The following is a 13,076-nucleotide window of genomic DNA, read 5'->3' as shown; positions in this document are numbered from 1 at the left end:
GCTCCTCCCCTCCCTCCAGCTCCTCCCTCCCCCCAGCTCCTCCCCTTCCTGCCAGCTCCTCCCTCCCTGCCAGCTCCTCCCCTTTCTCTAGCTCCTCCCCTTCCTGCCAGCTCCTCCCCTTTCTCCAGCTACTCCCCTCCCTGCCAGCTCCTCCCCTCCCTGCCAGCTCCTCCCCTCCCTGCCAGCTCCTCCCCTCCCTCCAGCTCCTCCCTCCCTCCAGCTCCTCCCCTCCCTGCCAGCTCCCCCCCTTTCTCTAGCTCCTCCCCTTCCTGCCAGCTCCTCCCCTTCCTGCCAGCTACTCCCTTCCTGCCAGCTCCTCCCTCCCTGCCAGCTCCTCCCTCTGCTGCCAGATCCCACACGGGTGGGTGGGAGCAGGAGCTGCTCATGTTGAGGATCCCAGCTCTGCCAGGTGGACGGGATCCAGCTCCCGTTTGGGACAGTTTTGGGGACTGGACTTAGACGGCCGTTTCCACGCCCGGCCACATGTCTGCAAGCAAAGTGAAATGCTCAGGAGTTGCTCTCTCCCCTAGAGAGTGTGGGTGCTGAGAGTAGCCCCCCAAACAGTGGGACCCGCCGAGAGCAGTGACAGGACAGCTGGGGTGACCGCCCGAGGGGCTGGCTCAGGACCCAGGGTTTTCCTGGGACGTGGGTATCTCAGAGCTGAAATGGGGACGGTCCCCACCAGACAGACAGCGCGGGCGGCGGGCCAGGTGGCCGGACGGCGAGCTGGTCGCCCTGCAGAGCGGTTCTCCGCAGGCCCAGAGGCCCTGCCGCCTCGGCCAGCCCCTCGGCCGGTCACTCGCAGTTTAAAGGCGTCACTCACACCGGCACCGGCACCCAGGGCCGCGGCAGTGTTCTGGTTGGAGGCGCAGACCCGTGTCCCGGCGCGAGCGTGGACCCTGGGGACCTCGCGGAGGCCGCCTCCCCTCCCCGGGGAGCCCTGTCCCCTCAGCTCCCGGCCGGCCCCTGGTCAGCGGAGTCCGGGGTCAGGGACCAGGCCTTGCCCTCCCCCACGTGGCACATGCCCCGCAGAGAAGCCGGACACGGGCCCCAGAGGGTCACAGGTGATGGCGAGTCACACCTCTTCCCCTCGGGTTCAAAACTCACCCGAAAGGTGGACGCTGTGAGTCCCTGATCCCGCTGGTGACTTCGGGGCCCGCGGTCAGACCTGCTCACGGCCGGCCTGTGTCAGGGAGGTGGGTGGAGGGTCCGCCCTGCAGGGTGGGCCGCGGGAGCTGGGTGGGTGCACCTGCCGGGCCCCCAGACTCCTCCAGGCCGGGGCGGGGGGCGCACTCGCCGCTGCCCAGCCCCCGGCCCCCACGCCCGGAGCGAGGCCCCGCGGACGTGGCTGACCCCGATGTGGAGGTGGCGACCTTGCCTGCCCAGGGGCCTCCTGGCTCGGGCTTCTGCCCTGGTGCCCGCGCCCGCCCGGAGCGGGACCGTCCGGTTCCCTCGTGTGCACAGCGCGCACCCCCTGCCGTGTGGCCAGAAGGAAACCTGACGGCACGCCCTACAAAGCCTGCCTGAGCCGCTGGCTCTGGTCACGGAAACCGGTGCCCCATTTTAGTTTATTCCTCACGACGGCGTACGTCAGGGCATGAGAAACGGAATCGTCTCCCCGTCAAAAACACGCCCACCTGTTCCTCAGACACCACACGCGGCTGGGCAGAGCCCCCCGAGGTGGGGGTGGGCCTGTGGGGCCGGAGCCTGTTCCCTCTGCGGGGCCGGCGCACCCCCCGGACCCACCCCTCCCGCCTCCTTCGTTCGGCAGATGCTGGGGAGGCCGCCCTTCCTGCCGGGCCTGTGCTGGGCCAGGGCGTTGACAGAACGTGTCCCATGTGGCCCCTCAGGGGGCGTGGGACAGGCATTCACAGAGGACGTGGGGATCCGTGGGCGCCTGACCCCAGGGACGCAGGCAGCAGGGCCGGCTTCCTGGGGAGGCAGCAGCTAGCGCAGGCCGGGGGCTGAGGCGGGGTGGGGAGAGGTGGCGAGTTCGGGGCAGAGAGAGCAGCAGGTACAAAGGCCCTGGGGCGAGGGCAGCGCGGCCTGCCTGTGGGCCAGAGGTCGTCGGGCGTGATTGGGGTGCGGATGCCCTTGGGGCTTTAAGCAGGAGCAGGGGCGCAGGTGCATGTCCGTGAGGGAGCTGGCGGGCTGGGGGCGGGCAGGAGGGGTCCAGGTGAGCCTGGAGCTGAGGGGCCGAGCTGGGTGGGGACAGGGGCTGAGCGGGGGGAGCACGTGGGAGGGTCTGAGGGGCAGGCGGGCAGAAACAGCACGGGAGGGGGAGGAGCCAGGGTGCTCCCGGAGTCCGGGTTTGGGTGAGATGGGGCCTGGGCGGCAAGGAAGGAGCTGTGCACAGGGGTGGTGGGCGGCCTGGGCGGCTGGAGACACTTCTGAGGAAGCAGAGAGAGCAGGGGCCGGGCAGGGGAGGGGCACGGAATGCGGGGAGTGGAAGGGGGAGCACCTGGCAGCTGGGCATCGGGAAAGGGCCAGGTCCACAGGCAGTAGGGGCAGGGAGGGGGTCTGCTGGCTTAGCAATGAGGCCAGACGCACACACTCCCACCCGTTGTCCAGCCCGAGCCCCACACCCCCCGCAGGCCAGGGCACCCGGTCTGTGGACTTCCTCCTTCTCCGAGGTGGGCTCCGCACAGGACTCACCCGCATGCCTGCAGCCTGGGAAACAGCGGCCGCCGCCCTCAGCCCTCGGCAGCCGTGCCCGCCGCCCTCAGCCCCTCGTACACTGGTACTGGGCACATGTGGGACTCTCAGGCCCTCGCAGCTGCACCCCCTGCCTGGCTGGACCCCTCTCCTGCCTGCATGCGGTGGTGCACTGGCCGCTCAGACATGCCTGGGGGGCGGGGCTGCAGGGGGCAGCGCTGAGGTTTGGGTTCAAAATCCCCGCTCCCCACCCGTGTAATCTTGGACAAGGGACTTAACCCCAGGTCCTCACCCGTAAGCTGGGGCGAGGCTGGCGTCTCCCCGAGGCGGCTGTGAGGGGCGGAGGAGGTCCGGGCTGCAGCCACCGGCACCGCACATGGCAGAGTAGCCTCGGTGCCGCTCCCGGCCGGCTGCAGAGTCCAGATGCCCCACCTGCAGCCGTCCACGCTCGGGCCACCATGTGCTAGGAGGCTCCCACACCTCGCGTGCCCACTGCCTCTGGTACTCACGGGCTCACCTGGGTAACCCCCACACCCCTCCACAGGCACATGCCCGCACGCGTGTGTCCATGACCCGGCCGATCCCTGAGCAAACAGCTGGAACATCTGTAGAGACGGAAATTCCATCCCGAGGACTCCCCTGGGCGTGACGGGGCCTCACCCCCTGGGACCCAGGAGCCCCTCTGGGAGGAGGCCCCGCACGCCCGCCTGGCGGAAGCCGGGCTGCGGGTCCTCACGCCGCCCCCGTCCTGCTCTCTTCCAGTGGCTGAAGCAGATAGAGGGCACCGAGGCGGCCCTGACCCAGAAGATGCTGGACCTGGAGAAGGAAAAGGTAAGCGCCGGAGCCGGAGGAGGCGGCTGGAGGGGCTCAGGTGCCTCCCCGCCCCCTCGCCCCGGGAAGCCTGGCGGCCGTTTCCCGTTACTTATTCGCACGCATTTCTCTGGCTTTTGCCCTGGTGCCGTCTGGGTAACGAATGATCATCCATCCACTTCGCTATTCACTTACTATGTGTTTCGGGCATCTCTGCTGTCCGGGCCTGGTTCAGAGGTTCGGTACCGAAAGCGGGGCGCCTGCTGCCGGGAGCGTCCCCCAAGCCCCTGGGGCCGCGTGCTCATGAGTGACGGCCACGGTGCGGCGTGAAGTCAGGGGAGGCACGTCGGGGATACGGAGGCGCTTGGCCCAGGGGCTCCGGGGACATGCAGACAGGACCCAATCCTCACTGATCCCCTTACGGGCCCGGACCTCAGTTTCCTTAGCGATAAGTGGGTTCCGTCTCCGCCTCGTGGGGCTGAGAGAGCCCAGATGCACAGCCTGTTTCTGCACAGAGCTGGGCGCATACGGGCACCTGTGGGCAGCCGGACAGGGCAAGGGAGCCAGGCGGGGGTGTCAGGAGAGAGGATGGTTGCGCCTTTTGAGACCAGCGAGTTTTCTCAGTAGAAATGAGAGGCAAGGAAGGGGGGATGGGAAGCACAGGCCTGGAGCCAGGTGTGGTGTGGAAAGACCCTGAGCTGGAATCCCAGGGCCTGGGTTTTTAGTCCTGTCTGTCACCAGGCAACTAGGCATCCAGCACGAGGCTGTGGTCCACTCGGGCCCTCTGTTTCCTCATCAGTAAAGTCAAATGGCTACAGTGTAGGAGCTCTAACTCGGAAACCCTCAAATTCGCAATGGAGAGCGATTTGTGATCTGGAGGGATGGTGCTTGGGCTGAGGGTGGGACCTGGAGGGCGGGGGAGGGAGCGTGGGGCAGTGACACTCATCGGCAGGTGGTGGCGTCAGTCACGTGGGGCGGGACTGCCTCTGGGAAGGACTGAGACGTCTGCAGGAGCCTCAGGATGTGGCAAGAGGGACAGGAAGGATTGCTGGGATCCAGGTCCCTTCTCTGCAGTCAGACACCCACTAGGACGGGAGCCCTGAGCCAGGTTTCTGGGCCTGTGAGGCTCCCGCCAGAGGACTCAGACAGGGAGCCAGCGGGCAGCCCCCCATCCCTCTCACCTGCGGCCCCGACCCCCCTCCCCGACCTGGGGAGACGCACGTAGCCAAGGGCGGGAGGTCGGCTCTGAAGGCCGCACTGCAGCGGTTCCTCGTGCTCCTGACCGGGCGCCTCCTCTCTCAGGACCTGTTCAGCAAGCAGAAGGGCTACCTGGAGGAGGAGCTGGACTACAGGAAGCAGGCCCTGGACCAGGCTCACCTGGTAGGACCGGGGTGGGTTGGGCACCGTGGCTTTTTAGACTCGACAGTGGAGGCCGTGTTTTCCGCGGGCTGAGACCGCGTTCCGAGTCCTCGCCCGTGCCCTGTGGGAGCCGTGAAAACGCCACCTCCACGCTGGGCTGGGAATGACGCACAGATGGATGGTGGATTTTTCCAGATCAGTCATGACTTTCACACGTAGTCAGCTTGGTGGTTTTTTTAGACATGCTTGTCCAGTTCTAGCAATCATTTCAGATGAATGAAAAAACACACACCCTCTTTCTTATGTTTGTTTGTACTTAAATATTTATTTATGCTTAAAACCTCAAAGCAGCCCGGCCGGCGTGGCTCAGGGGTTGAGAGTCAACCTACAAACCAGGAGGTCACAGTTCAATTCCCAGTCAGGGCATATGCCCGGGTTGCAGGCTCGATCTCCAGTGGGGGACATGCAGGAGGCAGCTGATCCATGATTCTCTTTCTTCATTGATGTTTCTCTCTCTCTCTCCCTCTCCCTTCCTCTCTGAAATCAATCAATCAATCAATCAATCAAAATAAATAAATAACCTTGCAAAGCAGTGTGCCTAGGAAAGAGACAGTCATGGAGGAACAGGGGAGAGCAGTGAGCGGCTGCCTGGTCATCAGAACAAAATGGCTCGCTGGAAGGGCTTTTGCTCTATTGCTATTTGTTTTTTTTAAAGATATTTCCAGGAATCGAACCGGCAACCTGCAGTGCCCGGAACGATGCCCCACCCACTGAGCACACCTGCCAGGGCCAGTGTTGCTCTTTGCCACAAGACTGGTTCTGGGCTTCCTGGTGCCCAGTGTAGAAGGTCGTGTTCGGGGTCCCATGCCTGTCAGATGCTCCGAGGACCCACAGCCGAGTGCGTGGGTGGCGGCCTTGCTGATGGCGAGAAGTGCAGGCCACGCCCTGCAGGGGAGGCAGGGCAGCGGACAGAGTGTAGGCACATCTTTGCCAGGTCCCTTGTCGTCGAAATCACTGTGCAGAATGGGTTCATCCCTAGGAAATGCTGCCAGCCACTGGAAACACTCAAACTCCTGTTTCCGCGAGTGTCTCCAGGGAGACGGAGAGCAGGCGGCGGGGCCCAGCTCAGGCGGGAGCTCCGCGCGGGAGGCTGGTCCAGTGCGACCCTCGTCTTGCCCGTTTCCACCCAAAGGGACGCCTTTCGTGGCGGGGCTCCGAGCTGGGGTGCCAGGGCCGGCCGCAGGAGAGCCGGAGGCTGGGACGACCGAGCCCCCCGCCCTGCCAGGTCTTGCTTCTGGGCCCACAACTTGAGAACAGAGTTTAAGGGGGATTCAAAACAGAAACATCCTCACCTTCTCTCGTCTTCTTCCACAGCTTTGGTTTTCCCTTGATTCCCTGCATGCAGTCTGGGTCCTTTTGCAACCCCCTACCCCCTCCCTCTCGTGAACCTGCACTTCAGGTCCTTTCTGACATGCAGCCCTGGCCTAGCCTAGAATTTCCCCCAAAGCCTGAGGAATGTGGTTTCGGGAGGTATTACAGGAACTCAGGCCAAGGCAGTGTGGGGAGGGGAGAGGGGGAGAGGGCGCTGCCATAGAATAGGTTTGGGAAACTGAAGGATTTCTTGGTCCTTAGGATGCGGAAGGGAGGGCTGAGACGGGAGCGGAACATTAGCGACATCTGCAGAGCTGCGGCCAGGGGCCTCTTCCCAAGGGGCAGCTCGAAGACAGGTGTTTCCCAAACACTGGGGAAACCTTGGTGTCCACTGAGCACGCTCAGCCGGCTCCGCAGCTGCATTCACACCACAGACAGTGCCGAGGTCCAAGGGGATGCCAGGCCCGCGTGAGCCCGGCTCTGACGCAGCGCTCGGCTGGCTGCGTGGTCAGGGAAGCGGTGTTCCGAGAGGGAGGCAGGGCTGTGCCTGGGGCAGCAGTGAGCCCGGTGGGCGCACGCCGCATCCCTCTGTCACTGAGCTGGGTGGTGGGGTCCTGGCTGGAGGCTGGCAACATGGGGATCCCCCAGGAGCTGGGCCAAATGGAGAGGGCCGCCCCAGCAGGCACAGGCAGACTCCTGCTCCGGGGGAGCCACACGGGACCCTTCCCCACACCAGTGAGCAGACCCCAGGGGTGGCCACCAGGGCAGAGAGGGAAGGGGATGAGGCCTGTGGGTGGAACCTGGTCCTGGCCCCATGGGTCCAGAGTCTGCCAGGGGTTAGCACAGCTGTGCTGACGCTGAGGAGGCCGGAGGAGCCAGTGCCCATGCAGCAGGAGAGGGTCACCCCACTGCCCCTGCCCCACACCACCCACCGCTCGCCTCTTGTCCCTTTCCCCCAAACTGGTGCCTGGCCTGTGCTGTCTGGGGGCCAGGAGCTATTCCGTAGGGTGGGGTGCATGTGAGCATCCCGGGGGCAGAGCAGGTAACTCCCTAGACTTTCCCATGAGGTAACTGCATGTCCGCGTCTCGCTGTGGAGTTGAAAAGAAATGCCCTCCTCTAGCGATAGAGCTCGGAGCTTTCCCAGATTCCACGTGGACCATCGATCGCGCATCCGCTGTGCTACAGAGGGCGTCTTCCTTCCTGAGGGCGCGGGGTCACTTCAAACATCGCCACGCATTGCGTGGGTTAAAGCTGCACTCCTACGCAGCCAGCTGACCCCCGAGTGTGAGCGGTTTGAGATGTGTTTCTCCCTCAGCACCGTGATGAAGGGGGGACTTGCTCCCAAATTCAGGGGTAAATTAAGAACCAGTTGAATCACACATTTTTTTAAAAAACATGTTTTTATTGAATTTTAGAGAGAGAGGAAGGAGAGGGAGAGGGAGGGAGAGGGGAACGGGGAGGGAGAGAGGGAAACATCAATGATGAGAGAGAATCACTGATTGGCTGCCTCCTGCACGCCTCTTACTGGGGATCAAGCCCACAACCCAGGCATGTGCCCTGATGGGGAATCGAACTGTGACCTCCTGGTTCCTGGGTCAATGCTCAACCACCGAGCCACGCGGCCGGGCTGAATCACACAGTTAAGGGGTGGTTATGATTATTTGTTCTTGTTGCCCTCGGATGGAGAAAGACACATTCTCAGGAATGTGTGCGGGGCTGAGAACGGCTCCCTCGCCCCCTTGCCGGGGCTGCTGGCTGCCTGCTGGGTCCCTGCCCGGGTTCTGCCGCCCTGGGCTGCAGGGTCCTGGTCAGGGCGCTGGACGGGACTGTCCACCCATTTGCGACCGTCCACTGTCTGTGTGATCTGGCCACTCAGAAAATCCAGGAGCTGGAGGCCACGCTGTACGACGCGCTGCAGCAGGAGCCGGGCCAGAAGGCCAGCAGGGCGCTGAGCGCGGGCCAGCGGGAGGACCTGCAGGCCGCCGTGGAGAAGGTGCGCAGGCAGATCCTGAGGCAGAGCCGCGAGTTCGACAGCCAGGTCCTGCGGGAGCGCATGGAGCTGCTGCAGCAGGCCCAGCAGGTGAGGCGGCGGCCGGGGCCACGGCCATGGCCACTCCTCACCCCGCGGGCCCTGTTGGCGCCCCTGTGCCTTAGTGTCCTACCCCCAGCCGGCCTGCAGGGACATCTGCTGGGGCCACAGGCCATCACAACACCCTCTCGGGACCCTGCCCCCCTCTCCCTGCCAATCACCCCCCCACGCACCCCCTCCTAACACGCAGCACAGCACCGCCCCTCCCCCAAGACCCTCCTTGGCTCCCCATGGCCCAGAGGGCACAGCCTGGGTTGCTTAGCCTGACGTCCTGAGGGCCCTGCCCACCTCTACAAATGCACCATCTTCCTCTCTCTCGCCACACCATTGTTTGTGATTTTTCTAATATCTATGTGCCAAGCACTGTTCCAGGACTGGGGGGTCCCGGGACCCTGGCCTTTCTAGGGCGAGACCCAGGCAGGCCCTCAGCACCCTGGGCGGGTCTGGGTGGACACTGCGGCACGCCTGCCCCAGTCGCGTCCTCTGCCCTCGCTCCCTCCAGGGTCTGGCGCCGCCTCAAATCGGTGATCCTGCCCAGGACACCTCCATGCCATGGCGCAGTCTTTATTTTACGTTTTCAAGAGACCCTGTCTTAAGAGCACACCCTGTAAAATTCTATTTCCGCTTCAGGAACAGGCAAAATCAGTCTTCAGTGAGTGAGATCACAACAGAGTTGGGAGGGCGGGACCTGAGAGAGCCTCCTGGGGCGGGAAAGGCTCTCCTCTGGTCCGGGCGGTGGCGATGCCCGTCTGTGGGCACGCACCAGCCGGTGGGCGGCCCGCCCAGTGTCCGTGCGCTCGCAGCTGCTCCGCTGCTCCTTGGCAAACGGGAGGGATCAGGGTCAGAACCTGAGGTGTCACTGCTGATGCGACCCGGGGTGTGTTTCAGAGAATCCGGGAGCTGGAGGCCATGCTGGAGGCCCAGCGGCGGCACCTGAAGGAACTGGAGGAGAAGGTGGGTTGGGGGTTCGAGCCCGGCCATGCGGGGCTTGTGCTTGTGCGACGTTAGCGGGGATCTTCTCTCCTGCCTGCTCCTGCTGCCGGAGATCGGCCGTCTCCAGCCACCCCTTCTCCGCCCTGTCCCCCCCAAATCCGCACGTCCAAGAACCAAGTTGCTGCTTTGAGCGTGCTTCTAGGGAAGAAAAGTGCAGTTTGGGGTGAATTATGTGTGGGGGAGGGGCGTGTGCGTGATGTGCTTTTCCCACAAAAGACCTTCCGCCATCACCGCACTGGGAAGGGTGAGGCGAGCTCTGTTGTGAGCGACACCCCAGCCACAGACGTGGGTCTCTCCCGGGACCATTCACCTTCCGTGACCTCTGTCTACGGACAGAGCCAGGGGCGTGTCCTTGGGAGTCTCTTCTCTCCCAGGAGAAGCGAGGCCGGCCTGTCACGTGCTCACACCAGCCCTGTTTGTCTCCACAATTATTCCCATTTTATGGGTGAAACGGAGCCTGAGAAATTCAGACACTTGGCCAGGACCCCAGGGCTGGGAAGGGGCCACTCCGGAAACCCCTTACTTCCTGTTTCTCTTTCCAAACTGAACCCCAGGGTCGATGTTCTTATAAAATGCTGCCCCTGAATTCCATACTACATGTCTTACATCTTTTTCTCTTTTTTCTTTTCTTTCTTGCCTCATTTTCTTTTGTCTTATTTTATAGTTTTTGTTCCTTTTTTTGTTTTTCTCACTAGCATTCATTCTGTGGCCTTGATGACTGCAGGGAGCCAAGACCTGGGGTTGGTATCCTTTCATCTATACCAGTGGTTCTCAACCTTCCTAATGCTGCGACCCTTTAATACAGTTCCTCATGTTGTGGTGACCCCCAATTTCATTGTTACAAATTGAACATAATTAAAGCATAGTGATTAATCACAAAAACAATATGTAATTATATATGTGTTTTCCGATGGTCTTAGGTGACCCCTGTGTAAGGGTTGTTCGACCCCCAAAGGGGTCGCGACCCACAGGTTGAGAACCGCTGATCTATACGAATAAAAATGTAATATGCTAATTAGCCCAAATGACCTTCCAGACAAAGCTGCGGTGGTGGAGGGTGAGGCAGAGGCAGTTAGGGGCGATCAGGCCAGCAGGGAAGCAGTTAGGGGAGCAGTTAGGGGCGGTCAAGCAGAGGTGGTTAGAGGCGATCAGGTAGGCAGGCAGGCAGGCAGGCGAGCGGTTAGGAGCCAGCGGTCCTGGGATTGTGAGAGGGATGTCTGACTGCCATGGGGGTGGGAAGCCATGGGGTGAGGGTGGGGTGGGTCCTGCAGGGCAGGCTATCTGGGTCCTGTTTCCTCCTCCCCTGGATTTGGGGAAGGTCCCCGGTGGGCTCAGCTGGAGCTTCAGGACAGCAGTTGGGGCAGGTGGGGGCAGATAAGCCTGGGGCTCCTCCAGCCATTTTAATTACCCCTTGGTTCCTGCATCACATCACATTATTTTTTCCTTCTACAGGGTAGAAAAAGAGCTTATGGAATGAACTGAGGCCCTATGGCAACCCCAACCCCACTCAAACCAAAATCCACAGGCTATTCCACGCGCAGAAACTGGGACCAGAACCCACATACTTGACGACGGTTCCAAGGGGGCCTTTTGGATCGACAGCGGCCCCGGCCAGCCGAGCTGTAGGAGTTCTGCAGGAATGATGGGGATTGTGTCAAGCTCAGGGCCACATGAGTCCCCACGGGGGACCTTCAAGAGCCCAAGGGGCAGAGGCCTGACTTCCAGGGAACTAAGTGCAATTACCAGAAACTGAGCCCCGGGAGAGTGTCTGCGCGCCTAGGGACAGCCCGTCCCTGCCCGGGTGCTGGCGGACGCAGACCATGTACATATGTCTCCGTGGATGGTGCCCTGGGCACCCAGAGGGACTGGCCAGTGTCCCTGTGAACTGAACCCAAAGCCAAGCCCCATCCACAAAACCCTCCAGATGTGTGTGCAGCTGGATCAGCAGCTGCCCGCCAGAGAGGGAGGGGCTGGAGCCTCGCTCACTGCGGAGGGCGGACCCCAGGGAACTCCGATTTCCATCACTCTCGTGTGTGTGACCTGGAGAAAGTCCCAGAGCATGACAGGGCCTGGCGCCATGTGGTGTGAGGACTGGGAGGACAGGCCCCCGCTGACCACACGGGGACTGTCTTTCATCTTGGCTGTAATTTGCAAGAGGAAGAAACGCTGGGAATGACGCTCCTTCTGCAATGGTCTGAGACCAGGCCGCTCTCCTACAGCCTCGGGGGAGCGGGCAGAGACCAGACGCCGAGTCCAGCCTCCCAGAAGGACAGAGTGGGGCAGCCGAGGAGGCCAGGGCACCATCTGGTGAGAGGCAAGTCTAGGAGGGGTCCTGGAGAAGACTTTCGGGCATTGTTGCTGCTGTTGTCCTGGGGGGCGGGGTGGGAGGTGCGGACATCGTTTCCAGAAGAAGGCTCCTGCTCACATGTCTGTCATCTCCCACACTTTTGGAAGGAAGACTTTTGGACAGGCTAGATCAAGGGAAATAGAAGGCAGTGAGTGCGGAGGAAAGGACAGCCACGTCTGTGTTGGAAGAGGCAGAGGAAGGCAAGGACGGCTTGATCCCAAGGATGGAAATCGCTGCTCTGTGCCTGTGGGGTGGCGCGGCCATCCTGGGAGATCCAGTGAGAAGAACCTTTGGCGAAAACGAAAATGTCTGAAGTTCAGGCCACTGAAGGAGCCATGGGGGAGGGGACCCAATAGAAGAGCGGAGAGTTCTCGGAAGGGCAAACCCAGGGAGGGAGAAGCATGGCGACTGGCACAGAGGGGGCATCCCAGGCACATGGGGAGGGATGTTCCAACCAAATCAAAGGATTGGGGCCTCAGAAACGCCCCAGAGCAGCTGAGAAATACTTGTTCTCTTTTCAATCTAAACCCAAAGCACCTGTACACCAGCCCCCACGACTTATCAACGTTTAGTGAGCAAACATGACTGAACCGACGTCTTTGCTTGAAAACCCAGGCATCTGAGCGCTCCGGTGGGGATGGGCGTGTGGGACCACGTGCGGAGTGAAGACCTAGACCCTGTCTGCTTTCTCTGGGGCCCAGGCAGCGCAGAGAAACCCTGCTTCGCTGCCTGAGTCGGCGGGCACCCAGGAGGCACGCTGGGCCTCGGGGAAGCGGTTCCTGTGGTCGGGGTCCTCTGCCCGCTGCGGGAGGGGGGCAGGAGTGTGGCCCTCATGCCACCCGGTGTCCACCTGCTGTCTGCTCGCCCTCACACTCAGAGGCAGGGCTGGGAGGGCGCGGACTTTGAAGTCAGACCTGCGCAGGTCCACTCGCAGCCCGGCCACCTCCCTGCAGCGGACACTCTGCGTCTCAGTTTCTTCAGCTGTGGCTGGGGGGCGGGGCGGTCTTCCTGTGGCACCCCATGAGACCGCTTCTTTGGGCACCACTAGCAGCCCACGGGCCCCCCGAGCCCTGGCAGGAGGCGCAGCAGGTGCACCCTGCTCCCTCAGAGGGCGGCGTCCTCAACGGAGACCATACAGCCCACGGGACCAGGAGCCCGTCTCTGAGACGGCTCAGGTGTGAGGGCTGAGGCTCCCGCTGGCAGGTACGGGAGCTGCCCCCGCCTGGAGGACCAGAGTCGCCGACGGGAGCCAGCATTTGTGTGACCGTCCAGACGTCGCTTCCAAGGTCCCTGCCAGGGACAGGCCCGGTTCCAAGAGCCGTTCTTCTCAGGGAACCTCAGCGCTCTGGCAGCCAAGCCCTGGCGCCCAGGTGAGGTGCACCCCCTCAGGGTTGTTGTGGTGGTGGTTGCCTAGTAACGCAGCCGATGGTCCACAGGTGTGGTTTCCAGGG

General features: G+C 62.5%; 1 protein-coding gene across 3 annotated transcripts in view; it reads left to right on the top strand.

Annotated features, from left to right (window-relative positions):
• The window catches only part of JAKMIP1 (janus kinase and microtubule interacting protein 1), a 70,354-nt gene extending 57,298 nt beyond the window's left edge, over positions 1 to 13,056 (top strand). For 2 of the 3 annotated variants that reach the window (XM_059675996.1, XM_059675987.1), the window contains 6 exons: positions 3,418 to 3,486; positions 4,768 to 4,845; positions 8,073 to 8,276; positions 9,174 to 9,239; positions 9,974 to 10,018; positions 10,731 to 13,056. In XM_059675996.1, the coding sequence (XP_059531979.1) occupies positions 3,418 to 3,486; positions 4,768 to 4,845; positions 8,073 to 8,276; positions 9,174 to 9,239; positions 9,974 to 10,018; positions 10,731 to 10,760 (492 nt within the window). In that variant the 3' untranslated portion in view covers positions 10,761 to 13,056. Of the gene's footprint in view, positions 1 to 3,417; positions 3,487 to 4,767; positions 4,846 to 8,072; positions 8,277 to 9,173; positions 9,240 to 9,942; positions 10,019 to 10,730 lie in introns of all 3 variants that reach the window. The other variant, XM_059676005.1, reaches the window with a different exon arrangement.
• Positions 13,057 to 13,076: the final 20 nt, after the last annotated feature.

This window comes from Myotis daubentonii, chromosome 1 (assembly GCF_963259705.1).
Source record: "Myotis daubentonii chromosome 1, mMyoDau2.1, whole genome shotgun sequence".
In the NCBI taxonomy this organism is placed as follows: Eukaryota; Metazoa; Chordata; class Mammalia; order Chiroptera; family Vespertilionidae; genus Myotis; species Myotis daubentonii.
The sequence above is the reverse complement of the archived record's forward strand: the minus strand, read 5'-3'. Positions and strand labels throughout refer to the sequence as shown.